The following is a 27,351-nucleotide window of genomic DNA, read 5'->3' as shown; positions in this document are numbered from 1 at the left end:
CGATGTATGTAACATTTCAGGTTTGCATTTAACTGTTATTAGTCATCTTTTTACCAATTCTGCTTATTCAGCCAAACCGAGTGACGTCATTTAATCACGTGATAATCCTAGTAAAGCTACTCATTTGGCATGGTTATCATACACCAAAATAACCTAGAGGAATCAATGTTGTTAAAAATAAGTGCTAGAATTAGTCCCTCGTTTTGGTACCAAATGGCTCTTTCCAGGGTCCTGGCCCATGGACTATTAGCTAGACTAGGTGGTATAATTCAGCATCAGGTGTCCCCCTCCCGTAGGAATAATGTTCTGTCGCGCTTGGCAACCATAACAAACTTCAAAATGGCGCCGTAGCCCAACGTGTGAACACAGTTTCTAGAAGTTACGGAGCAGTCAATATGTCGAAATCTCGAAGAGGGAAAAGTGCATCAGCTAATGAACTAAGCAGATGGGAAACGGAGCTAATTCAAGCGCCTTTTAACGAGGTTAGTGCTATTTTAACAGCGAGTATTAACGCGGTAAAAACGTACTTGGAATAACTACTAACTAAATAAAAAAAATAAAACTTCCAGCTTAACTTTGAAATTTGAGAAACCTTTTGAACGTGTAAGGCAATATTTCTGTTCACTTTTTACTGTGCAACTTTTGTAGCCTTGCAATATCTCGACTTATAACATCTAGAACAGTTCTTACACGTATCACTTTCTTTATCATCAGGAAACATGGAGATCCTGTGTTTACTTCATTGCGCCTAATAGGCTAGACGATAATGTCTTTATCGACATATTGTCAGAAGTGGTTGCTACTGGTCTCAGGAAACTGTTCAGCATCATTACATACGAAGGCCTTGTTAAAGATGTGAGTTCTCGTACTTGATAACGTGAAAATCACGTCATGTCCACTATTGAATCAAGTCGCGAATGGGGGCAGGACAGCAATTTTATGTTTTCAATAATATTAATATAAATCAGCTTAACTATTTTAATTTATGTTTTCCGAGACAGTTCTGGTCCCAACAGTGTGAAATAAATGGCCAAATAACAATTGACCAAGAAATTGCTAACGGGAATTCATAGGGGAAAGGTGTTTAAGTTGTTACATTTTTGTTTTACCTGTAGGTCAAAGAATTTGGAAAGGGCCCAGCCCCTGGAGGTAAGGGCAAAGGGGCTGCATCAGCTAAGCCTCCCCACTTCTATGAAGTCTGTGAGCAAGTCAAGCCATTAGTGGACCAGACTGAACCAATACCCCCTTCTCTGATGGCTAAACTTATCAAGTTTAAGTTGCTCCATATTAAACAGAAGGATTTGGACAGAAGAGAGGAAGAAAGAAAGGTACTTGTAATTACATTTAAAGATGACTCTAATTCTGGTGCAATGTGCAGCAGTGTACAGAAACTTCAAATTCAAGACCAAAACCACAATATTTTAGTAAAGTAATGGTACTCTTATTGTATGGCTGAACTCCTCTGTGATGAAAAGGTCAAATTTCTGTAATATAAGCGGATCAAAAAGAGCTGTTGGGCTCTCACTGTATTGGTCTCATTCTTTTTTTGCAGGTTAATCGATCTCCATAAACCTGCAAAAAAAAAAAACCTCAACCAATATTTCTCCAATTCAACCTCATGCTAGTTCAGTGACATATTTGTATTTATATACTTGTATCAATATATTCTCCCTCCCTTGACTGTGTATCTATAGATATGCATAGATGCAGTTTCTTTATAGTCACATTTTATCCTGTCAATAAAAAACCATTAGAATAGTTATTGTCACATAGGAGCATTTTTCAGTTGAGTATGATTAAAAACCAAACCCATAGTATGTTATCACTCTAGCTAATCACAAAGGACACAGATAATCCTATGAACCAATCAAACCTTCAGGTAAATACATGTAGCTGATGCAAAGTGTGGGAAAATGTGCATAAGAAGAGCCATGTCAACCATCACCTAGCACCATATCATTGATGGTACTTAGAAAAACACTAATTTCTTAAATAAATGCATCTAATATGCAGTTAAACCAAACAAAATAGCATTTAAATGGGGCATTCTCTGGGACATGACAGCAATTATGAGTTTGTCAATTGACATTCAATCTGATCAACAGTTTCCATTATTTCATTGTAAAACATGCCATTCTTCAATTGAATCTCTAGGCTGCTAAGGCAGCTGAAGCAGGGAAGAAAGATGAAAAAGGAAAGAAATCAGGAAGAAGTCCATCTGCTGGAAAACGGTCAAAGTCACCAGGAAAAAAGAAGGGTAAAAAGGAGGCAGACTTGCCACCATCTCCAAAGAAGGACACCAAACTGAAGAGAAGAGGAGATGTTGAGGATACCTTTAAGACTATTGGTAAGCTGAAGCAGACTAATCATAGATTTGGAATGGGTTTTTTTTCCCGTGGACTAGGTATTTACATTTTAGTTATTCTCAGCCATTATATACATAGACCTTAGACCTTATCATGATGGTTAGGCAACACATGTCTGAATTGCAGTGCTTGTATAGGAATGTGATGGCAGATGATTTTCTTACAAGTTGAATTCTGGACAACTTATGAATGGCAAAGTTAAGATCCTAGACAAAATCAAATTTGACCAAAATTGGAGAGACTTGGCTGTGTTAGAAAGTATAGAGTTGCGTTTTAAAGTGGTGCAAACTTGTAAGCCATGTACAAGTTCACAGAAAATTAAAAACATGACCTTTAAATAATGTTTTGCTTTGGAAGATCTAGAACTTAAAATGAGTTTCATTGTGTACTTAATTCACATTGTGTGATTTTGTACAAAGTATGCCATATTTCAGGAATTATTTGATCAGATGCAATTTAAGGTTGATTATATAAAATCACACCATTACATAATATTACAAGCCCTGGTAAATTGACATTTATTCAATTTCCAGTTATGTACATTGCAATATTATTCTTGGTTACTAGTGCTAATTTAAAACACAAGTCTTCAGAGTGATTTTACAGACTGTACAATACTTGTCTCAGATGATGAACCAGATGTAGAGGGAAGCCCCCAACATTATGTTCTGATCCATGGCATCCTCACAGCACCAGTCATCTACCACCTAAATGAGATAGGTGTAAATGTGGATTCTATCATCTGCGTAAAGGCTCAGAATTATGATAGCTTCACACCAACTCCAGTTCAGGAGGATGAAAACAAAGATGGAGATAGTGAAAGTGCTAAAGTAAGTTTCCTCTTACTGGAAAAGTGCTAAAGGAGATATAAAGTGAGCTTGTGTGGCCAAACTCAAATGTCCCTGTGCAGGGCTGGAAGTTCAAACCCTTAATTGCGAATGAGTGTCAGACTGGTACTTGATTTCCTAGGCCTTGCAAATTCTTCTTTTTTTTGTTGTTTTCTTCTCCAGCAATGACAAATGCCTTGTCACTTCCAACCTGTGGCCTGTGTTCTTTAAATGTTCTCCAACTGTGGAAAGGCTCAATCCAGTTGTGTTGCAATGTTCCTTTAGCTGAACATTAAATAGTTAGACTGTTTCCCCAAAATAAAATTTTCCACAGTCTGCGCACTCTAATTTGTGACTTTGGCAATGCAAACTCACATGACAAATAAATTTCGGGTGTCTGGAAAACCCGAATAGTGAATAGTGAATAGTTCCGAATAGCGAACAGCGAATAGTCCCGAATAGCGAATAGCAAATAGTACGAATAGTGCAAATAGTGGCGAACAGTCTCGAATAGTGGCGAATAGTGGCAAATAGTGGCAAATAATAACGAATAGGGTACCCAGTATCTCGCAGTTAACCTCGTAGCAACTTAGGATGGGATTTTTCCGCTAAAAAGCACAGATGCTTATCAGGACAAAAGGTGTTTCTAAACGTAATTTCTTCTGTTTTAACGGCTGCAAAAGCGTAAATAAGTCTTTATTAGGTTATCCTTGTGTTTTCTGTTTTCTTAGTGTCAGTGATGGACAGCCTACTAGCCTGAGTTCAGAGAAGAAAAATTAATGGTAATAAATCCACTGAAATTCTGTTGCTTATTTGGATAATTAATTAACGCCGGATATAAGATCCAAGGCGTTGACTATTGACGACTATTCGTCACTATTCACCATTTTTTGTGACTGTTCACCACTATTCGCACTATTCGAGACTATTCGCACTATTTGGGACCATTCGCTCTTCGCTATTTGTGACTATTCATTATTCGCTATTCGGGTTTTCCAGACACAAAGGTGCCATGATGGTGTCAAAAGCTAAGTGACAGCTCAAAAAACATGTACTCTGTTTCTGTGCATTCTTTGTAGCACATTTGCCACATAGTCGGGCAACAGTATCTCTCCTTGATGAGTTTGAAATGCCCCCACCTCCATTAGTTCTGGAAGTAGTAGCTGGGGGCAAGCAATTATAACTATTTATAAATTAATTATGCAAATGGCATTGGACAACATGTGTCCAGGATAATCTCTTTAGGGTGCTTAAACAAAAGAGAGCTGCAAATATTATTTTTAAAGCTGACACAAGGGCCCCTTCTATTCCACTGTTTAACCAACTCAAGTGGCTCCCATTTTATGAAGATGCCAGAGTAAACAGATTGACAGTTGCTTATAAGAGGGTTTTCAGAAGCTTGCTCTCATATGTGAATGAACTCCTGAGATTAAATCATGGTTTACATGGTTGAAAAAAAAGTATTCTAACTACAATTTACTTTGTCTGGTATTTAAAAGAAAAACTGAGGGAGGAAGAACTTTTGTGGTCCAAACTTGTCAGACATGGAATGCCCTTCCACTTACACTGAGACAGAAGCCATCTGTAAATAGCTTTCCAGCCAGCCTATGGAAATATATTTTTAGCAAACGACAGTGTATCTCTGCTTTCTTAATTTAAAATGGCTTTTTTCACTTAAGACTTAACAATAAGTTTTTACAATTCTTATTTCAACAGCCTTTTCTTAATTTTTATTGGTAAATGTTTACATGTAATAATTTGTAGATCGTAAATATTTAGTGGGTCTTATTATTGCCATTTTGGAGGGCCAGGTGTTGTTAGCTTTTATTTGCTATTGAGTGTCACCCCCATTAAATTAAGTCTCTACTACTGCATACTACTAATAGTAATTTGTGGAAACAAGCACAAATCCAAGAGATGTGAGCTTGAATTCAAGTTTCAGTGAATGTGATGCCTCGGTTATACTACTAATATTGTAGCCTTTTGAGGAATTAAATAATAATTAGAAATATTGAGGATCCATCACCAGGATTGCTCATAATGAAATTGAATAAAGTGTTCTCTGGTAAAAGTTATTTGAAATATGAGCTCTCAACCGCCAGTCTACTGTCTTCCTCGAATATAAATTTTTATCCATCAAAGACTGTAAGGCTGGCTGTCAAAAGCTCATATTTTTAATTGTGTTTTACCAGAGAATGCCTTATTCAATATTATTAGATAATTTATAACTGTTTTACTTCAATGTAAGCATTCTTGTGTTAATAGTGTTTACTGTCCGTCTCTGCAGTACACTCCATGCTCCTTAACTAAAAACCTTACCTTAATTGAGAGCTGATCCGTAACATTTTAGGAAGATGATTCAGAGATGATGGACAGAGAATTACAAGAGTCTGAAGAGAGGGCTCAAAAATTAGAGGCAGAAGCTCTACTTGAAACATTTTGGTCTGAATCAGAGAACATTGTAATGAAAGCCCCATCTGGTCACAAGCTTAAGGATGTAGCAAGATATGAAGTGAAAGTGAAGGAAAGCATTGTTCCAGAGGGTGATCTGCACGAATTAGATGCTGAGAAAAAGGTAGCTTTCAAGCTAAGTACAATTTTCTGATGTTGAAGTATTAAATAACAAAATATAGATGATCTCCGTTGGGATTATACTCCAACCAAGTAACTAAGATCCTCTCTGCTTGTATTTTTATACAAAAAAAAATTGTTTTATGAGAACATCCTAAAGTTTAGTGTTAGAGACACTAAGGATATACTGTGGAAGGGAGTAAAATTCAGTGTTGTAGTTACAAAATATTTTAGGTTACCCTTGTCACATGTGTTAATATTATGCATGTATGAGAACGTTTTCATTTTAAATATCATGCAGTCCTATCCCAACACATTTCCTTGCCTTCTTTGTGTGGAGGTCAAAGGCAAGTTCCTGTCAGGCATTGAACAAACATTAAACATAAAATAATATAATTATTTTTATTTTGTTTATTTGTTTAAATGGATATTTATTCAGAGACATCCACTGTGGCTGATCCAATGAGTGACAAAAGGGTTGAGACACTTTGCAGTAAAATTTGATTTTCGAGCATCTTGGAAACATTTTCTCCCCTTCCCCCCAAACAATGTTTGTTTTCTACTTCTAATACTGCTCAGACCGCAGCACCTACACAATGTTGAATTGGAGGGGCGGGGTATCAGAGAGTTAATGCTAGATGCCAATATAATAGAATTTCAGAAGTTAAATATCGAAAAGTGTCATTTCCTAAAAGTGTCTCCTGATCAACTACTTTTGTCGTTCATTGTAAACTGTGATGATTTCCATTATATTTCCAAGCTCCAGCAAGTTTATTTTTGCAAAATCCACTAAATGTGTGGTTCAGAGTGATTTGTGACTATAAAACAAGTGACCAGTTTTTGTTTCTCAAGCAAATTCCAATACAAAGATGAAACCTGGTCTATCCCATTAATCAATTCACTCTATTTTGCCCTCAAGGTGGTGTTTATTGCCACTTTTTCACTTTTAAAGTGTTCAAAAAGTGTCTATCTCTCTTTCAATCAATGCAATTCTCACCATGACACAATGGCTACAAGTTTAAATTCTTTGTTCAGTTGTTACATTTTGATGAAAAACCAGAACTTGTTCCATTCTACTGCAAAATTCTCATTATGTCTTACCTCAGAGCAATGGTTTACCATTACAGATGACCTCATAATGACGTCACAGTAACGTGTGCATATCATTTTGATTCATAATGGCGTTTTACTGAACACATGAAATTTGATATCAACCGATGGTTTAAGTGCTTTTCAACTTTCCAACAGTTTCTCATTGGTAAATTCAATTTATTCTATTTTTAACAGTTTACCATTGGTAAAACATTGAGAACTCATGACATGAAGTTCAAAAGCACGATAAAACAAGTGGTCTTATGTAATTTTGTCTGTTGAACAGATTGGTGTTATCAGAATGGTTCAAACAGTCTGCATTGCACTGCAACACTACATGGACCACAGTGCCTACACAACATTGAATTGGGGGGCCAAGTGTATCAGAGAATTAGCACTAGATGCAAATAAAATAGAATAAGAGGTTAATCGAAAAGCGTCATTTTCTAAAAGTTGTCTCTACTTCTTTTGTTAGTCACTGTAGTTTAAATGGAGCCCTGAAATAATATAAATCTGACAAAAAAAACAGATAACCTAAAAGTACTAAATATGATATTTGACTGGTTCATTAATGAGTTTACTCAGGGTCATTGTTTCCCCAGGGTTTGATTGCCTTTGAGACACTCATGGCGATTTTTTAATGTTGTGAAGAAAATATTTTTTGCTAACACATTTATGGTGATATAATTAATATATCTTTATTATTTGAATATTTTAATTTTTTGTGATTTTTTTCTTACTTCATAAATACAAGTATAGTTACAGGTCATTTGAACCAAAAATACAAAGTTCATTTTCACTGACAATATGCATGAAAATATTAACAGTTGAGAAAAGCTACTTACATACACTATTTACAAAAGAAGAAACGTGACGATACAATGCAGGAGTTTTTTTGTTGTTAAGGGAGCTGTTTATTACATTACGTAAATTATAAAATATGCCTGTTTAAGATCAATTTTTGAACAACAGGGAACAATTGTTAACCCTCTCACGTTGCCACAAGGCGTTCCACAAGGATCAATCCTGGGTCCCGTGCTCTTTTCACTTTACATTAACGATCTACCTCTCTGCCTACGAACTTCTGACGTCGAAATCTATGCTGATGATACAACGTTATGGATTTCCGATCACTCCATTGATCATATCCAAAACAATTTGCAAGACAGCCTAAACAACGCTAGCAGTTGGTTGAAGTTAAACAAAATGCTACCTAACACAAAGAAGACGAAACACCTGCTCATAGCTACACAACGGAAGTTGGAACATGCTAACAACCCAACCTTAGATCTTCACTTGAATGGCAACCGCATAGAAGAAGCCAAGGATGAAAAACTGTTAGGCGTCAAGATCGACAAGCACATTAGCTGGCACAAACACATTGAATATTTAATTGGGAAGCTGAACTCTAGAATTCATCTACTTAAAAGAGCGAAAGGCTACCTTAATCTCCACTGCGGAAAATTGTTATTTAACGCGCTTATCAAGCCTGTCTTTGAACATTGCTGTTCGGTTTTGGGGTAACGCCCCTAACGATCAACTGCTGAGAATACTTAGAGTGCAGAAACGCTGTAGTAGGTTAACATTAGATGCTAATTTCCACGATAACTTGGTTCAACTGTTCAAGAAACTACAGTGGATGCCAATTGATGATGTAATACGCATGAAGAAATTGTGCATGATGTTTAAAATTGTGAATGGGGAGTGTCCGCATTATTTTACAAGTTATAGAACCTGTGTTAAAAACACCCATTCTTATAATAGCCGAGCTTCTTTTCATGATCATCTGGCGATGCCCAAATGTCGCTCCAACGCAGGCCTACGAACATTTCATGCAAGTGCCACTTACCCGTGGAACTGTCTAGACGACAAATTTAAAACTATCACACATGAAAGAAACTTTAAGAAACTTTTAGTGAACAACTTTTTACAAAGTAATTCAGACCGTGAACATCTTACCGTCTCTAGAACGTTTTGAAAATGTCTTGTAATATATTTGAATACATTTTATGTGCATGTTGTATTATATTTTAACTTCGTCAATATTTTAACATTTTTTATCTAAATATTTTTTTTATATATATATAGCCCATAATGTAAACTACTGGGTTACCAGTAATTGTGTCAGCTATTAAAGTGTTTTATTTATTTATTTAATTGTTTCAATTTTTTGGTATGAATTTCTAACTTTTTATTTCATTTGATTTATTATTATTTTTTGTAATATAACAGCGTGTGTTTGATATCACTTTGTATCATCAGACAGAGTTTGGAACAGCAATATTTGAAGATGTAGCTGATGTGTGCTACAATATGTTAGATCATCTGGAGCAGTACAAGCAATATCTGGAGTCAATGAAGTTAATTCACATTCCTTTGCATGTGAGAGCAACAGTTAGTACTTCATCAAATATCCCAACTACCACTGCTGATCAGCTTCCAGGATCACAATCTGCAACGGCTACTCAGGGTGAGTAAGAAACTTTCAGTACATGGTATGGTAATGGTAAAGTTAAGTAAAAATTGGTGAGAATTTTAATGTAGGTAATATTGATAAAAGTTACAATTATATGTACATGTATATTAGAAGAAGTAACAAGGCTATTCTAGCCTATTTTTATATATAATTCTATTTCTCAGTCTGTGTTTTTCTTCAAGTTCAAACTGGAATTCGTATCAATTTGCTCTCTTATTTGATGTTTTTCAGTATTAGATGTGGCACAAGCTAGTGTTCCAGTGTCAAGTGATATTGACAAACGTTATTATGATCACCTTATCAGTAGTGTCCCACCCGAGAGCCATAGTGTTCCACTCATCCTGCACTGTTTGTTAGAACAGGTTAGTGCCTGCAATCTGCAAGTGGTAAAAACCTTGAAGTCTAGAAAGAGGGTAACTCTCCTACCAGGGACAGACATTCTTGCTTTTGCAAAATAACGTCATTTTTATGTAGCTCACTTAGAAAACAAGGCAATTCGTTATTTTATTGTTTGAGATAATCACAAAAAGGGAACGGCTGAGGTTACTCCCTTCGAAGGAGTTCCTCCCAAATATCAATCAGCCAATAATAAGTTATCTTTTCCAAGTTGTTTGAAGACTATTACGAGGCTGAATTAGACGTTAGAATCACTTATTTGCATAATTCGGTTGGTTGGGAAACAGAACATTTTATTGGGATGTTCTATACATGCACATAAATGATAATGTTCTTAAAACCTATAAAAATGTTGGATCTGACCTAAAAATTATGTAGGAGTATAAAAACTAAATTTTCGGCAACGTTCTGGAAAGCGCATACAAACCTGAGACAGGACCAGATCCTACTTTTGCTCTCTTTCGTGTTTAAAAACAGCTTTTCACGTTTGAAGGAACCTAATATCATCAAGTTTTCGGTTGTACCATGGGCTCACCCGTCAGTGCTGTCATCGCAGAGCTATCAATAGAGCAAGTGGAGCAAGAAGCCTTAGCCTGGTCTCCAGTGAAGCCGAGATGGTGGCGACGGTACGTCGACGACTCCAACGCCTGCCTAAAGAAGGATGACGTCGATCCCTTCCATAACCACCTCAAGTCTATAAATCACCACATTCAATTCACTTTGGAGATGCCGTCAACGTCCACCGGTAACCCAACAATTGCTTTTCTGGACACTAATACCACAGTCATCCCCGATGGCTGAGCAGAAGTGTAAAGCGTAAGGCCACGCACACGAACAAGTACCTGTCATTTGACTCGCATAGCCCAGCACAGAGCAAGATAGCAGTGGTGAAAACTCTCGTGGACCCAGCCAGGTGCCTACCATCGAGTACCGCAAAGGAGCGAACCGGTGAAGAACAACGCGTTGTCAGTGATCTGACAGCCGATGGATATCCAGCAAAAATTCATAGAGAGGGCATGCGAAGAGAAAGAGAGAGCAATAAGATCAGAAGTCTCCAGTGACACAACAAGCTTTCGCCTCAATCTCGTATATTAAAGAAAGAATTCTGCGTATCGTGGGCCAAGAGAATGTTAGGACCACTTTTCGTCCGATCAAAACACTTAGTGATGTGTTCAAGAAACCTAAAGAGCGCCCAAGCGAGAACCAAGTGACTGGAATTGTTTACAAAGTCGAGTGTGGATCGTGTTCGTTTGTACACATTGGCGAACGGCAAAAGATCTTGGAATTCTCGTGGAGCAGAGCACAAACCTGGCACAAGAGGAAACAATGAATCAGCGATTAAACAGCACGTGGAAACGGCTGGACATGATATTCATCCCAACTACGTAGAAATACTTGAGCGTGGCGTTAGCAATCGACAAAAACGCTTATTCTTAGAATCTTGGCTTTCCACGCTGAATACCGATGTTGTAAATGGGCGTCAGCCTCTCCCTAAGCCCTATTTGCCTTACGCCTTAGGGATCAAAACATGTCTTAAGACTCTTTTTTAATAATTCATCTAGTCATTTTACTCTGACGAAGGCAAACAGAACGTTTCATACTTTTACATAATTTTAAGGTCAGATTCAATATTTTTAAAGGTTTTAATCATGAACACTGACCGTCCAAACAGTATTGATAATGTTCTTATTGTATTTTTATCTCTACTAAGGTTGTTGCAACAGCTGATGACAAACATCCACTGGATCAGGTAGTTCCCCCGAGAGGAGATGGTCTAAATCATGATCTGGCCGCATATATTACCAGCAAAACCTCCAAATTAACTTTACTACAAAATAGCAAACAGGTAAACGTTTACTTTGCTCATAACAATTAACTTTGTTTGCCTAGCCCTTCGCCCTTTTTTTGAAGATTAGCCGGCACCTTGTGAACTGTTTTTTTTTTTAGGTGGGTTATGCCATTGTGAACACAAACGGCATTAGTTTTGACGATTGTAAAGTCCGATTTGTCAACTTCAATTATGGCATGGCAATTTGATTTATGCGTGGCAAACTGGGCGTGTTAGTTTTAAGGCTTACCATCTTGATTGTTTTAGGTTGTTACTGAACCTACCAAGATCAACCAGCGCCCAAAGCCTCAGCGATCACCACTGATTCTTCATTACCATGACACGATGTCGTCACGCCTGCATCATCTCGAGCCAGCCAATGGCCTTAATCCCGAGCAGGCAGAACTGCGCATGCTTGATCTATTCCCGCAAAGTCGACTTAAAGAACTACCAGAACTTGACGAGCGGGACATGGTGGAGCGTGAGGCACGTGCAAATGAACTGCACCACTTTTGCAAATCCCTGATGAGTTCCTCCGACCTCCTGGAGCATGCGTTTAAGCAGTTGGCTTTTGAAGGGATGCCTCTGAAGGTTGCAAGCCAAGATGGGGAAATTGTGGATCTCAGAGATGTGGATGAATCGTTTAAGTTTTATTCAAATCCATGGGATCATCCATATAGCAAATTGAGCGAGTTTCAAGCGTCGAGATTCCCTAGTGACAACTTAGAGAAATTGGAACTTGCTAGTGATATCAACTCTTCTCCACTTACTTCGTATCGTAACCTCGATGGGTGGTGCTTTGTAGAACATTTTGATCGCAAAACCACGATTCAGGCAAGTATTAAAATAAAGTTAAAAGTTTATGTTAAATTCTTAAGATGTAAATTTTGTTTGGCTTTACTTTGACGTATTTTATTGACTTGAGAGTTGACAAATACACACAAGGCGAAGGCTTGCAGAACTGCTTATACACTGTGCGACCACACGAACAGGTAATACGTGTAACAAAACTGAAATGACTACATCTACTAGTCCGGCAGACATAAAACGAACTTTTGTGTCCAAATATCCGAAAGCGTTCTTGGAAAACAAACTTCTTTGCTGGCCCACACTGAAGGCAGCTGCTTGCACACGTGATCTCCAAGTACTTACTTTGTTACTCAACTGTTTTCTTGTAAAACAGGTCCTAGAAGCAGCACGCCTCGCTAATCCGTATATGGACACTTACTACCACAAGCGTGACCACTCCCTGTTGCTTGCATTACATAACCCTGTCGGGGCCAATGGTGTCAGCAAGTCATCTTGGAGTACAAAGCTTCACTCAAATGTGGGCTTTAGAAACTACCTTGAACATGTGGTCAGTTCAATTGGAGACTGGGTTCGAGAACAGGTATTTGCATCGTCGACGAGGAGCTTCGATTAGTGTTATATCTATGTAGTACTGTGTAGTAATGTGCTGGAACGACGTGTAACAGTAGATACAATGTACATCCAGTTGAAATCTCAGACCATACTTTGACAACAACTAGAGGTTGTTGATCTTGTTTCGGGTTACATAAGAGCAAATATTAAATAAGAGCAATTAGTATACACACACCCAGTGATCTTGGTGTTTCAAGCAATCTGATTGGATTGCTGTCTCTGGCTAATGAGCATTATTAAAAAATAGATTATTGGATAACGTAATTCCAGAGTGTTCATTGGCTAAGCCATCATGGGTTATGAGCCATTCTCTACAAATATAGTTAGTGTACGCGTGATTTTTATGGGCTTTTTTATTTTTTACTTTAGTCTAGTTTTCTATATTTTGGGGGTGTTTTTAATAAAACAATTATTCCACTTGCACTTGTTGGATATGAGGTGATTATAGCCATCTCATATCCAACGCGCCCGTGGAATAATTTTTGATTATTCACTCCCTACCGAGTGAATAATGCGTGATCCAAGCGTGATCCAATGCATGTTTCAAAGAATAATTGTTAAATATTACTTTTGTGGCTAAGAATAGCTTGCAGTAGCCGCAAGTATAGAGCAGAACCCAGTAAATTTGTTTCATTTCTAACATCAACACAACAGGAAAGACTTCGAGAACAAGCAGCCAGAACACCCACCCCTCCCCCACCTGCTCCCGAGCAGCCCAGTGTTCCACTCAAGATTGGCAGCCGTTACGGTCTAATGACCAGACAGGAAGTGGCGCTTATTAAGGCGGAAGAAGAAGAAAAGAGTAAAAAGAAAGGAAAAAAGAGTGCGCGCGGTAGCCGGAGTCCTAAGAGAAGTGCAAAGACCAGGGAAAAGAGCGCTTCACCGGATAAAAAAGAAGACAAAGGTATTGGTGTTGTTTTATTGATATATCGACCCTCCTAACCTCATTATAATCGGTACGTTGGGTTTGACTGTTTCATGTGTCTTGTCCATATTTCTAGACTAATAAAATAACGCTGACATAATACAGGTTTCACCGGTTTGAGAAGATAGCACTTTAATTTAGGTATTCATTTGATCACGAGGGAAAATAGAGAAGCTCTGAAGAGTCTAATGCAAGCGTCATTTTATTGTACCAGTGCACGCATTGAAAACAAAAACATCGTCAGTTTATGTGTAGTCACCAGTAGTAGTAGTAGTAGTAGTGGTGTACTTTATCTTGATAGCAAGAGAGATTTAAAATTGTACAACCGCTTACAACTTGGTGTTTTTTAAAAAGCAATCGCTTCTAATTTCATCACATGGATGTCAAAACATTACCAGCTCTTATCTCATCTTATCAAGGAAAAAAATTAAAATTGATTTTCTTCAGAAGCGTGCTCGTAGACCGTTGTTACAAATGATCTCTGTAAAACTGTTCGTTCATATTTCTACGTAATTTTTAGATAAGAAACGCGACGGATCAGCCTCCAGTCGGCAGAAATCGGCGACTGGTCGGAGTCCTTCAGCAAAAGGCTCCCGCTCCATTAAAAGTGCCACAAGCAAGGCTGACAAAAGAGGACTTCACAGCCGGTCGCGCTCCGGACAGTTTGAGGAACCTGAGATACTCCCTGTAGAAGAACCCGTCGAGGAATTTTACGATTTCATCGGATATGACATGGGTGATAATTTGATTCACGTTTCTGGGTCCTTGACAACAATGTTCCCGGCCGACGGGGGACAGATACAGGTTAACAAGTCACAGTATGTGCAGGGAGCAAGAACCATCTCCACGTCTGTGCTCAAAGATGGCAACATGTTTGTGCTTCATTTCTTGGAACCTATTGATGAGATTTTGTCGAAAGAGGAATTGGAGGAATCGAACGGGAAGGCTGGTGTTGAAACTTTGTTAGACAAGATTAAACAAGAAGAAAACGTTGAAGAGGAAGGGAATAAAAGTGTAATTGAGGAATCCGAGAAAGAACAGAGACGTCATCCAAAACCGTTCTGTGATTTCAGCTCTTTTGTGGCTGAACTTAGTGATGGTATGGTGTTAGCTCTGAGTGGATATGGTCCCTCGGGGTCCCTTAAAGAGAAAGAACCAAAGGAATCAGAAGATACGGTTACAGGGTATTTGACAGCAGATGTTGGCCCTCCCCCTCAGCCAACGCCTAGCCCACAGCCTAAAGCAGGATCTCCTAAAGCGCGTAAGAGAGCAGAGGAAGAGGCCAAGAGAATGGAGGAGATTCAGCAGCAACAGGAGGAAGAACGCCTGAGACTTGAAGAGGAAGGTAATAGCAGGCTTGTAGAGGAAGGGAGGTCATGGGTTCGATTCCTGACGGGGACTGAGATTTTTCCGTTGTCCCACGATCAGTTCACTTTTCACATTTCAATACCGAGCTTAAAATTCTCCATCTTTATTCATTATTATTATTATTATCATTATTATTGTTATTATTATTATTATTATTATTATTATTATTATTATTGATCAATAATGATTTCTTAAAACATAAGCAAGCGAATATTAAAGTTAATAGCCGACGTTCCGGTGTCATCGTGACATCATTCTCAAGGCAAAGTCAATAAATCAATGCGAAGATTTGATTTGTAAAGTATAGAAACCAAATATTCGCATTAATTTATTCAATTTTCCTTGAGAATGATGTCACGATAACGCCGAAACGTCGGCTATTAACTTTATTATTATCACTATCATTATCATTATCGTTATCGTTATCTTTAACTGTTCGCGTCACTTTAATTTCGCGATTTTTTTTTAAATCGCTAAATTAACGAGTCGCGAAGATTTCATGTAATAAGGTAGTCCTATTACATATGCTAATTTTCTATTTTCCGGCTCCATATTTTGGTGACGAGCTAAATTAGAAATCTCTCAATAATAAGAGAAATGTCGGCAATAGTGTTGAGCAATTTCATCGTCACTTAGAGTATTTATACCGTTATTCATACATTATTCCTATTGCAGCACGACGGAAAGCTGAGGAAGAAATGTTAAAGAAACCGTTCCAACACGTGTATATCACGTGCCCTGATGGCCAGCACGTGCAGTACTTAAATGATGACTGTTATCAGAGCAGAGAAAATAAGGGAGGAGTGATCGTGAGGCAGAGCTATCCCATCAAGCCACTAGGGCCTGCCAGAGGAAAACCAGCATCACAAGAAACCTCTCGTACTGTGATGACAGACGGAACAGTGATTAAAGTGAGTTAAAGCTTACCCAGGCTTCTGATTGCGCTCCTTTCCACGTTTTCCACGTTTCCTTTTCCTAAAATTTGAAGTCTTTTGTAATTGCAAAGCCTTCTGCTGCTAAATGTTTTTCGAAAGTGTAAGAAAGAAGATCAACTAGAATCAACATAAAATCTCTCTTCCTTTGAGTTTCAGCCATACCAATCCGTACCAACGTATCTGGATAATAATTGGCGAAATCTGTGGAAAACGCGTGATCTCGCCATTTTCAGAAAACTTTATCAGAAGAAAGCAAACAAAAGAAAGAAACAAAACAAAAACAACATTGTCTACGGTCAGAGCCGAAAAAGAAATGATGGCTTTCTTCTCTGATAAATCGGCGTTTTGTAATAATCCCTCATGAATAGTATCATGAAATAAGCCTAATAAATATCTCGTTCGGCCTGCCCTCGGTATGTACATGGATTAAACCTCCGTTCTTGGTACTCACCTCTTATTTTGTGTGGCTAAGGCAGTAGGCCCTTTGCAGCTGGGGTCACGTGACCAAATTTTTCCCTGAAAATTTTTATATTATGGGCTATAACTTTAAAAATGCCAGAAATGGAAAGAGCGCATCGAAAATACCAAAATGGCCAAGTTTGAGGCCCCTGGAATTAAAGAGTAAATTTATACGACAGTCCGAATTTTCGGAAAATTTAGAGGATTTGTATGTAAAATGTTGCTGGAGAGCAAGGTGTTGCTCTCCAGCAACTTTTTTCATACAAATCTTCTTATTCTTTTAAAAATTCGGACCGTCATAAAATCTCCTTCTTTAACGATTGGGGCCTCAAACTTGGCCATTTTGATATTTTCGACATGCTTTTTCCATTTCTGGCATTCGTTAAGTTATAGCCCATAATTTTGTGAAAAATAGGTCATGTGATGGCTTAGCTGCAGAGGGCCTATTATAACTAAAGCTATTTATTCATCTGTAGCTACTCACTGATGGAAGCGTCGAAGTCCTTTTTCCCGATGGTGCAGTAAGTAAGTGTCAATCTTATCCCATGAAAAGCACCCCTCCCACAAGTAAGCCAGGCAGTGCCATAGCCAGGCAAGACCCATCTATGACTGCAGTTAGAAAGAGCCTTCGTGGGCCAGGAATGAATTCAAAGCCCTCAGAGGAGCCTTCGGTGCCAGCGATTTCTCTACCTGAGAAAGTCCCTGAATGGTCAAGCACAGGTGCCGATGGGTACAGAGTTGTGAGTCTGCCTGAAGGAGGTCACGAGACTGTTGCTAGTGTACTCTGTTCTTTAGCCACTTGCCCTCAGAGTGGAAAGGTCAGTACTACTTTTTATTAATAAACTCTGAAATATGGATACTGAGGTATCCTTATAATAATAAAACAAAGGCAGTATTTGACATGTTGTACGTATCTATTCCTTCTTGGCTCTGAAATCATTCTAGTTATTTTGCGAGAAAGTGACGTCCTGGGCATAACAGAAATGAAAGTGGCCTGTTGCCCTTTCTGACGCATTTAGGCGTACATGAATTCAAGTCTGTTATGTTAAGCTACAGACATCACTTCAAATGCAAAAAAACGTCTACTTTTATTAGGTTCTCAAAACGCGGGAAGACAACGTTGTCACGGTTGATTGCCCCGACGGAACACGAATTGTGGAACACGTGGACGGAACACGCATTACAACGTTCCACAAACAAGTTGTGTGCGAACTTCAGGCACCCGACAACGAGACAGGGGAACAAGCTGAATACCTTGAGATGACCAAAACCTATGTCAAAGTAGAGTGTACTGGGTTCGCTACGGTGATTTTCGATAGTGACTTGGGTTCGTGTGAGACTGTGTTTGGTAATGGCACGAGACTCGACACACAGGCTAATGGTGTGTCTGTTATACACAGGCCAGATGGAACACAATTACAAATACAAGCGAAAGGTAGGAGAAAGTGAATTCATGACTTAGCACGCTTCAGTGCAAATGAACTAGCATGAATTAGCGAGTACTCATGGCCATAGGTAACCAAAGAAGTCACACTGAGGCACTGCATCACTTAAAAAGAGCTAGTTCACAGACTTTCAAAATTAACTTCACACTGTTATTTGCCAAGTATTATTTATATACACAAAAACTACTTAAGGAGGAAATAAACTTGAAAGAATTCATTAGAAAGCTCACTTCTAAACTTCAAATCGAAAAGTTATCTTAAGTTTCTAAGAATGCTGCTCTATGGCCTCCTCCCACCCTTGCCCCTCTTTCAATCAACACAGGAGTGCTATGATATGCGATAAACAAACTACAGCATCCTTCTTTCTTTTTCGTTGCTTTGTTCTGTTTTGTGTTGCCCATATTAACAATATTAAGAAGTAAGTGAAATAATACAATACAGCCAGAGAAATCATACATTTCAAAATGCGGTTTAAGATGATTATAAGTACCGTTGTCGGCTAAAGGGCAAGAAATTAGATAAGTAGCATATTTGATAAGTGTAAACACCGTTTATTTGTATTGTTTACTAGGGCAACTGTATTGTAATTAGTGTAAGTGTAGGATACTGTAATTCAATCATTGTAAGTAGTGTTAGTTTTTTTTTCTTTTTTATTAGTGTATCTTGGTATGTTGTTACCATCCCAATGAAATTTTAAAAAAAAAACCTCAAGGGAAAACAAACAGAAAAAGAACTTTTAAGGCTTCAGAAATGTCCACAGATGGAAAACAAAAGTGTCATTATAAATTCAGGTTTAGTTGTGGTTCTATGGACATGCTCAAAAATCATTCTGTTGTTATGTGCAGTAGAGATTTCATCTCTTCCTTCAGCCTTAATTTTGTTTCCTTCGCACTCTTTGTGTTCCTATCTTTCTCTGACAGGTAGTGTGTCATACTATGGCCGTGACACTCAAACCATGAAAGAAAGCCATTGCTCCAAAACACCTGAGGGTGTTTATGTCATGCGCACTGCAAGCCAGTTTTGCTGTGAAATGACAGATGAGAGAGGAACCCACTTTACAGTGATGTCAAACGGTCACATGACAGTTGACAAGGGGGAAAGTGGATCTATAAATAAGGAGATTATTAGCAAAACAGAGGGTTCTTTTGATGAAAAAGAGGAGCCGTCAGAACCGGGGCCCATACAGCAAGCATCTCTGAGCCCCATAGTGCCTCGCTTCTTCATCATTCGTGCTGATGGAACAGGCTCTGAGCTCTTACACAGTGTGGACGTGAAGGACTTCCTGCAACAGGCCGAGGAGGACCCCGCCACGGCGGTGTTAAAGAGCTCCTTGGAAGGACAAGACGATGTGACAGGGCTTACAGTCTTGAGGCCTTACTCTGGTAAGGATAATTAGAAGCGATTGTAGAACTAACATGGTTATTTTGGTTGATGATATTTGTAAAGATAGTTTAGAACAAAAGTCCAAAGGCCAGACAGTCATTTCCGATCAATTTCTGAACATATCCTAACCCTAACCCTTGGACAAGATCCCAATTCCATTTATTTCAAACCTAAGCCCCTGATTAAATTTGGCGAACCTGTTGTATTTTTCGAAGCTTCTTGATTGCCTGTATTCCTCTGAAAGGGGGTGAATCATGGAGTGTAGAAAGAAAGCGCAGGGCATCACAGCTTCCCTCAGTCTTCTCTCTTTCTCTTGTTTCCCGCAATCTTAAAGCCTGAGTATTTATATCGCATCACGTCATGTGCAAAAAGTGTACTTACCTTAATAATGATAGTAATTGTAATTAACCATTTATATCAAAGCTAAATCCAGACAGTTCAACCAATCAGATTGTACCGTCTTTATCTTTACCAACAGGTGGGACAGGTAAGATTTGGTGCAAAGAGAAGGACGAGGAGCTCATCATTCCACAGGGGCTTAGAGAGAGGGACTTCAAAGTGATGCCTTCCAAAGAACTAAAGAAACCAGGACTTGTTTTTGGCACTAATGCTGGTAAAGAACTTCTCTGTGTGATCTTTTGGTTTGATGCGTAAAGGTTTGAATGTTCACGTTATCACCGTAACCCTGTTTTGTGTCATCCTTCTTTGATCATAAAATCATCCAAGTCGTCCATAGACGTTTCCTTTTACTGATTTGTTTTTTATAAGGTAACGGTCTTAACATTGGTTCCGCTGCGATGAAGCCTATTCCCCCACCTCACATCACATGTCCGCGGGTTCTAGAGTTCCGCCAACTAATTCAGTACAAGCCGCTGACCGCGGAACAACGACAACAGATCTCTAAGGCCATGCAGGCTTATGGGGAATACCTGGAAAAGAGGAAAACAGGATTAGACGACTTGCTGCCGCGAGATCCTCGAGATGAGAGCGAGAAGATCGTGGCCGAGGAACTGGACGCTAAAGTGAGTGTTCGTTTCTCCGTTGTTGGGGTTGTTGCTGTTGGCTCTGAATTCATTAGGTCTGTAAGTGGAAGATTGTAGAATAAGCACGGGAAACCAGAGTGAATACCAGCGCGCGTATATGAATTTTCTCTGATTGATCGACACATAACACAACTTCTAAGGAATCACAGCAGAACTGAAAGTGAAAGACATTCCTTTTCAGTGGCAATCTAAACCTGAACTAACCTCAAGAATTTGCTTCTTAATCACAGGTCAGATCAGATACCGAGAAGGGAGTCACGTCACATGAGGAACAAGGTGCAATGGCTCATTCTTCCCATTGTTTTGTTTTGTACCTATAGCTGAATGCGTTTTGTTTTACTTAAAATCAAGCGTATTTCGTTTTATGTAACAATACTTAAACTCAAGCCTGTTTCGTTTTATGTAACAGGGTCTATGTTGAGAGACATACGAAACACGGTAGACAAGTTCTCTGGTAAGTTATTTAGTATAATTGTCTTGCATTCTTCAACGGTTATGAAATAATAACGTGAAGTCATTACATTTTCTCTAATGTTTGCTGCTGATTCTCGGATCCATGCTCTCCTCTCTCGTTCCGTTATTATGCCGTTCCTTTCCTGCTTACATTATTTCTTCGGTCTTTTTTCTCCCACTTAAGAACACCCTGCTATCTTTTCCGCTATCTTCCAATATTTTGGTGTGAAGTTTCCCTGTTTCCTAATCTAGATCAAACGAAAAATGAAGACATAAGCTGTAAATACGTCGATGAAATAACGCCCGATCCAGTTCCCCCGCCTCCTCCCCCGAAATGGAAAAGATCTGTGTCAGAGTGGGAGCGGGACCGAATAGAACTGGCCGAACTGGATTATGGGAAACATGCCTTGCGATACAAAGAAGTGCCGCCTTACTTTGAGACGACTCCAGGTATAAAGTGACTAGTTTAGTATTATCGTGTCCTTGTTTGCATCATTTTAACAATGTTAAGAAGTGGTTTTAAAACTATAGAAGGAGCTGATGTTAAAATATATCAGACCACCAGGAATCTAGTTTCAATTGAATAATGAAATTGTAAAATTGTGATGCTATGAAATCATGTGAAGTAGAGTATTATTGCATTGTTAGGTCAAGAGTTTCTTAAAGGTATATATAGTCAGAAGGTCCCAGACATGGATACTTTAACGTCTGAATTAGCACAGCAAACTCGTCATCCATCCCCTGGGGAAAGTAGCCCTGCTGAGACACCAGAAATTGTTGTACATGAGGGAAGCGCTGCATCTAATCGGACAGGTAAGCTGTGGAGGCGATGTTCGAGCCGTGTGATCAATCGATTGACTTTTAACTTTCAACTGTCAGCTAGTCTGAGCTTTACAAATTATGATGGCTAACTATCTTAACCTGATGTATATAACAATTTTTTTTAGAAAAGTTAAAAGCTCTATTTATAAAAGGTTACACCCGTTCTCATTTGTGTGGTTTTCAGCAATCAACCGCAACTAAATTTTATTGTAAAATTGATTGCAACGACCTCAGGGTGAATTCAATAATTTTATTTCAAAGCAATAAGGCTTTATTTGTAAATTTTAGAAATACTTGTCAACTGGATCAGTAAGAAAATCTCTGCCGTTTGCATCGGGAAAAGGTGCACTTAAGAATAATAATTATTAATATTTTTTATTGGAGAATCGAGAAGTGGTACTAAACACACGAAAAACGATTTGTCTTTCTCTCTCTCGCCTGCTTTTGGGAACGTAATAGCGTTAGTAATCTCATGTTCAATTCATTCTGTTGCAGAGTGGGTTGCAAAACTACTCGAATTTCTTTTAATTTTCGCACCTCTCTGCGAACTTTGACAGAGACATTCATTATTATGTCCATCGCTGTGTACGACAGGAACGTCTGCCATGTTTTCTGTGAATGGTACACTCACAGCTCAGAAACAACTGTGCAAGAAAATAACTCTGTCCTCAACCAATAGCTTTTCAGAAATTTCTCAGCTTGTATCATAAGTGAGCTAAGAGCCAGTTTGTTTTACTCATTCCTTCCGTAGAGGGAGACAAAGTTCCAGCCAGCCCTGATGTTGCCCTCTCCACCACAAATGGAGAGACAACTTCCCTTCCTACTGGCGAGCCAAGCGCCACACCTAACGGCATGAGGCCTACTAACCCCACCCCGGCGCATGCCACTGGTAATGGTACCCCTACCCCCGTGCGTCCAACTAATCCTACTCCGTCTCAGGCCTCTACAGCTGTCAATCCTCGTCCCAGTAATCCTACACCAAGACAGGCTTCTGAGCTTCTTTCGCAAGAGTCACCCCTCCAGGGAGACTCCCCACAGTGGAGAACCAACTTGGAGTCTGTTCAAGAGGTAGACGTTCTCTCTTCCGTGGAGGAAGAAGTGAAGGGGCCAGCTGAGGCAGAAGACCCGGATGACGAAGAAAATGTCCCAATGTTCTCCGGTGAGAAAGTGACTTCTAATTTTGCCACAGCTCACAAAATGTTCATATATTTTTTGACAATTTTCTTAAAGCTCAGTTTAACCCAATCAATCACATTCTAAGGTAACTTACTTCAACGGGTAATCGAACTTTAGCATCGTTCAACAGCAAACCCAAACTTTCTTTACATTTTGTTTGGTCAAAGGAAAAAACTCATTACTTCTCCTGTAGATGTCAAAACGTTTTGCTTAAAAAGTTTATCGAGTAGAAACTGTACGCCTCTAAAATTCAGTGCATAAAGCTTTGTAGAAAAACAAGATACATGTAAAAACAGAGGAGGGGACGGGTAGTAGAGCTAATGTCAAGCGTGTTATACCGTCACTACTTGACAACCTCTTGACAATTTATGCTCCAGTTTCTTTCATATTTTTTATGTTTACTTTACATTCTCTTACTTTCTGCTCACAGCTGATATGCCGCAAGTTGGTCCACGAAGTTTATATTTTGATGTAACTGGAGACGCTAGAGGAGAGAAAGTAAAACTTCCCAGTTGCATCAGGAGTTCTAAACCAGGAGCACTTCCCAACAGCCAGGTGTGTACTTTCCCTCGTCCCCCCATCTCCCACTTCCTAACACCCAGGTGTGTACCTTCCTTTGTCCCCCCATCCCCCACTTCCCAACACCTAGGTGTGTACCTTCCCTCGTCCCCCCATCCCCCACTTCCTAACATCCAGGTTTTTACCACCCCTCGTTCCCCACCTGCACACTTGTCATTCTGTTTTTGATCAGTTTAGCATCAGGTATTCCGTACTAAAGTTCCAATCTATGAAACAAGCTTTACTTCAGAATGAAGGAACTTGTGAGTTGGAATTTGGTATAAACGTATGGCTTCTGTTTGAATGTTATCTCATCTTAAATGTTATTGTTTTGGGGTCTTCAACGTTAACCTGTTGTAGGTTCTCAGGTTTATTATCTTTAAGTACTCGTTTAGTCGCAACTTGAGATTAGAACAATTGATTCTGTCCAGTCTCCAAGTGTAATATATATTTCAGTTCTTTGAAGTTGAAGATCCCGTACGGCGGCGTGTACATACAGTGTCGGTGACGGGAGGCGATCAACAACAAGTGGAGAGCCTCCGAGGCTTTGAGCTGTTCCCCGCGCAGGTGTCGTTTGGAGTTCTGAAGGAAGGCTGTACCTATGTTCACAGCGTGCTTTTTAAAAATGTCGGTATTGATAGCTGTCGCTACAAAATCAATCAACCGCCGCCATCAACAGGACTGCGTGTTCTTTATCAACCTGGTCCTGTAAGTTTACTTGTCATCATCATTAAATGTTGTTGTTGTTGTTGGTGGTGGTGGTGGTGGTGGTGGTGCTGCTGCTGCTGTTGGAACGTGCAGACACCAACCGAAAAGACGTCAAAAGGGAAAAAAGTTTAGCCTTTTATGTCCTTGTTTTTTATTTATTTATCTATTTCTTCTTTTGTTCGCCTATTTTTGTTTGCTCGTTTATTAATTGAGATTTGGGACATTCCTACAGTTTGCACATTATATTGCCCTGGTGCGTGAAAGGCGGCGCCGTAAATGAATAGTGCTAAGTATAAAGACAGGCTGTTAAGGGCACAGCACGGTGTCAGCTGTAGTGCGTATCATTGAACAAATTGAACATTACTTGGCGTACATCACACTTATGTTAATGTACTCAAATCTCTCTCCTCCAGGTGGCTGCTGGTATGAACACTGTCCTCGATGTGGAAATATTTGCCGTTGCAGTGGGCGTGGTCGGCGAGAGTGGTTTAGGTCACGTGGGCCATCATGTAGAGATAGTTACTGAGACTGACATACTTTACCTGCCAGTTACTGCAAATATCCTTTAAACGTTGTAATACCTAAATGTTAGCCTACCACTGTTAGGAGAACATACAACGGGGGGGGGGGGGGGGGAGTTTTTTCTGATCAAAAAAGGCTGCTCGCATAATTCAATTCCTCCAGGAGCCCGTCACTCCTGATTCTTCAAATATCCAATCAGATACTTGTCCAAGTCAAGTAATTTCTTGCCGCGTAGACTTTGAAACATTTTTTCCGATTTCCTTGCGCTTGGATAGTTCTGTAAATCTTTTGATGTCTGTGAACGAAAAGAAGCATAGTCTGGGTTACGTTGATTGGTTAGGTAGCTGTTCCTGCGCCTGTGCGCTTAAAATGATTGGTGTGGTGCTGTTGTAGATCTTTCCTTGACTCAGGCTACCTATCATGACGGTATATGAGTACGAGGCCCGCTATGGGGATACCCTGGAGGGGCTCGCACAAGGAACACGGAGGGTGCCCAACAGGCCGCCATCTAGAGACCCTACACGGCCCCGTAAAGAAGAGGACTACGTACTATTAGACACATCTCAGTAGTGCGCTGTTCTGCCCGTGGTATAATTTATTCCAGTTGTGCGAGTGTGCTGCACGTGATTTCGGTATTCGTTTCTCGTTAGCGAGGGTTTAACAAGCACTAAATAACTACGTACACTGTTAAACGGGTGTTTGCTGCGTGTAAAAATGTAATTAAATTGTACATACGTGCCTCATATGTAGGGTGTGGTTTCTTATTATTTCCCTGTTGTTGTGACCGTAAGAGATGTGTATTGAGAACAAGATGTTGGGGCAATCTTTAACTCTTGCAGCGGAAAATTACGGGAAAACGGATTCTAAAGGGTTTATTACATAGATTATCGATTATTATTGTTAATGATACCTCTGTTCACGCCAAGCGATTACACTCATTTCTACAAATAACCCATTTATCCCAAGAACATCGTCTTCTCATGCCAAGGACAGGTTTTTTGTTCTGAAGAATGGTAAGAGGGAAGCCGCCATGAAGTATGAGGAATACAGATGTTTAACTGTAAAAAAACATTGTAATTGTTTTATGCTACTATAATCCCTTTCTATTGCAAGAAGTGCGTACCACGTTTATTTCACGAGTCCTGGCCTTACGTGTGAGTGAGAGGGTGCGAGCCACACGACCTTTCAATGATTGAAGTCGAACTGGCAAGTCTTCAGCGAGTCTTAACCATCTTTCAGTTTCACGCGTCCCCACAGCCCTGGATCTTCCAACTGGAAGCCAACTTGTGGCCTACTACACAGCCATCACACGCGCACCTGATAAACCACAGAAGCTCGGGCAACGAAACTAACACTCGCAGAATGCGAGGAGTTTTTGCTATATCGGGGGCAAGTTTTATCGCCTACAGGGACCGCACATGGGGGAGGGGTGAGAGGGCTTTAGCTCCCCCTTTTAATATAATAAAAAACATAGGCACGCAAGGCGTGCAAGAGTTATTTTTTTGTGTGAAATGTTGGAGATAGAAGCATTCATGGTACAGTAATGATTTGGTTGATTTGACAAGTTTTTTCGGTTGCGATGTTACATCGGTCATGGTAAGATAGCTAAATAGTAAGCCATAAAATGTTTGAATGAACAAACTACAGTAATCTGACACGTCTCCAGATTAATGTACATACCATCTTATTTTCTAACAGGCAATTGGATTCGTTCTTTGATACAACCCGCACTGTGATTGGTGTGACACGCGCACATGCATAACTCCCTCACTCACCGATCATAACCCTTCCAACCCCCAAGAGGAGTTTTTGCTCAAAAATACTCAAGTTAATTTAGAGACTTTTTCGCATTTTATACGAGTCGTAAGTTTACCTTTTTACACAACATAACACAATTTCACCGAAAATAGAAAGAAAGAGAAAAAAAACCTCTGACACGTTGAAAGTCTGATTTAATTAAAAAGCTCTTTGACTTGGTGCCACGCAGTCTTCAAAGAACATTTGAACAGTTTTCATACTTTTTACCTTTAAAAATATCGGACTGAAATGAATGTCATCAAATAAAACTATTAAACTGCTACTGCAGAGACGTAAAAACCGTCCAGAAACGAAACCTTTTTTGTTTAATATCCTGGAAACAATAGCCGATAACTTGTCAGCTCTAATTGAATTTACTCCCATATAAAAAACAAAAGTGTTAAGTTGCCATTTGTTACTAAAGATAGCAAACATCTCGTGGGAAAGAGTGGTGACGATTCATCCGCTCTAATTGAACTTACTCCCTTGTGAAAAACAAGAGTGTCTAATTACACTTTGTAACTAAAAAACAAAAATATCTCGTTATATTTGCATGCAACAAGAACAAAACAATCGTTACCCGCACTTACTATTGTAAACGTTAGAACTGTTTCAAATCTAAAGTCTCGTCCCCTCTAAAACATGTCCTGAGAACTAGACGCGACGATTCGTGACCTCTAATTGAATTTACTCCTTGTGAAAAACAAAAGTATCAAGTTACCTTTGTAACTAAAAATAAAAATATCTCGTTGCATTTGCATACTACTAACTTACGAACT

General features: G+C 39.3%; 1 protein-coding gene and 1 pseudogene across 1 annotated transcript; both read left to right on the top strand.

The window, feature by feature from the left end:
* LOC110067782 (sperm-associated antigen 17-like) lies at nucleotides 1–25,518 on the top strand. Its single transcript, XM_020775114.2, has 28 exons — nucleotides 1–482; nucleotides 715–855; nucleotides 1,116–1,328; nucleotides 2,155–2,347; nucleotides 2,994–3,196; nucleotides 5,544–5,768; nucleotides 9,119–9,326; nucleotides 9,564–9,694; nucleotides 11,440–11,574; nucleotides 11,824–12,390; nucleotides 12,740–12,946; nucleotides 13,633–13,882; nucleotides 14,424–15,248; nucleotides 15,947–16,182; nucleotides 17,142–17,483; nucleotides 17,761–18,100; nucleotides 19,031–19,492; nucleotides 19,972–20,106; nucleotides 20,262–20,515; nucleotides 20,767–20,812; nucleotides 20,946–20,990; nucleotides 21,242–21,439; nucleotides 21,638–21,802; nucleotides 22,563–22,970; nucleotides 23,418–23,542; nucleotides 24,002–24,253; nucleotides 24,667–24,811; nucleotides 25,191–25,518. Exons 1-28 carry the CDS (start codon nucleotides 396–398, stop codon nucleotides 25,343–25,345), a joined length of 6,693 nt encoding a protein of 2,230 aa, XP_020630773.2. The 5' UTR covers nucleotides 1–395; the 3' UTR covers nucleotides 25,346–25,518.
* LOC149117625 (uncharacterized) lies at nucleotides 9,707–11,421 on the top strand (annotated as a pseudogene).
* Nucleotides 25,519–27,351: the final 1,833 nt, after the last annotated feature.

The sequence above is a fragment of the Orbicella faveolata genome, unplaced genomic scaffold (assembly GCF_042242905.1).
Source record: "Orbicella faveolata isolate gen_17 unplaced genomic scaffold, um_ofav_v1 contig_12, whole genome shotgun sequence".
Classification (NCBI taxonomy): domain Eukaryota; kingdom Metazoa; phylum Cnidaria; class Anthozoa; order Scleractinia; family Merulinidae; genus Orbicella; species Orbicella faveolata.
The sequence above is the reverse complement of the archived record's forward strand: the minus strand, read 5'-3'. Positions and strand labels throughout refer to the sequence as shown.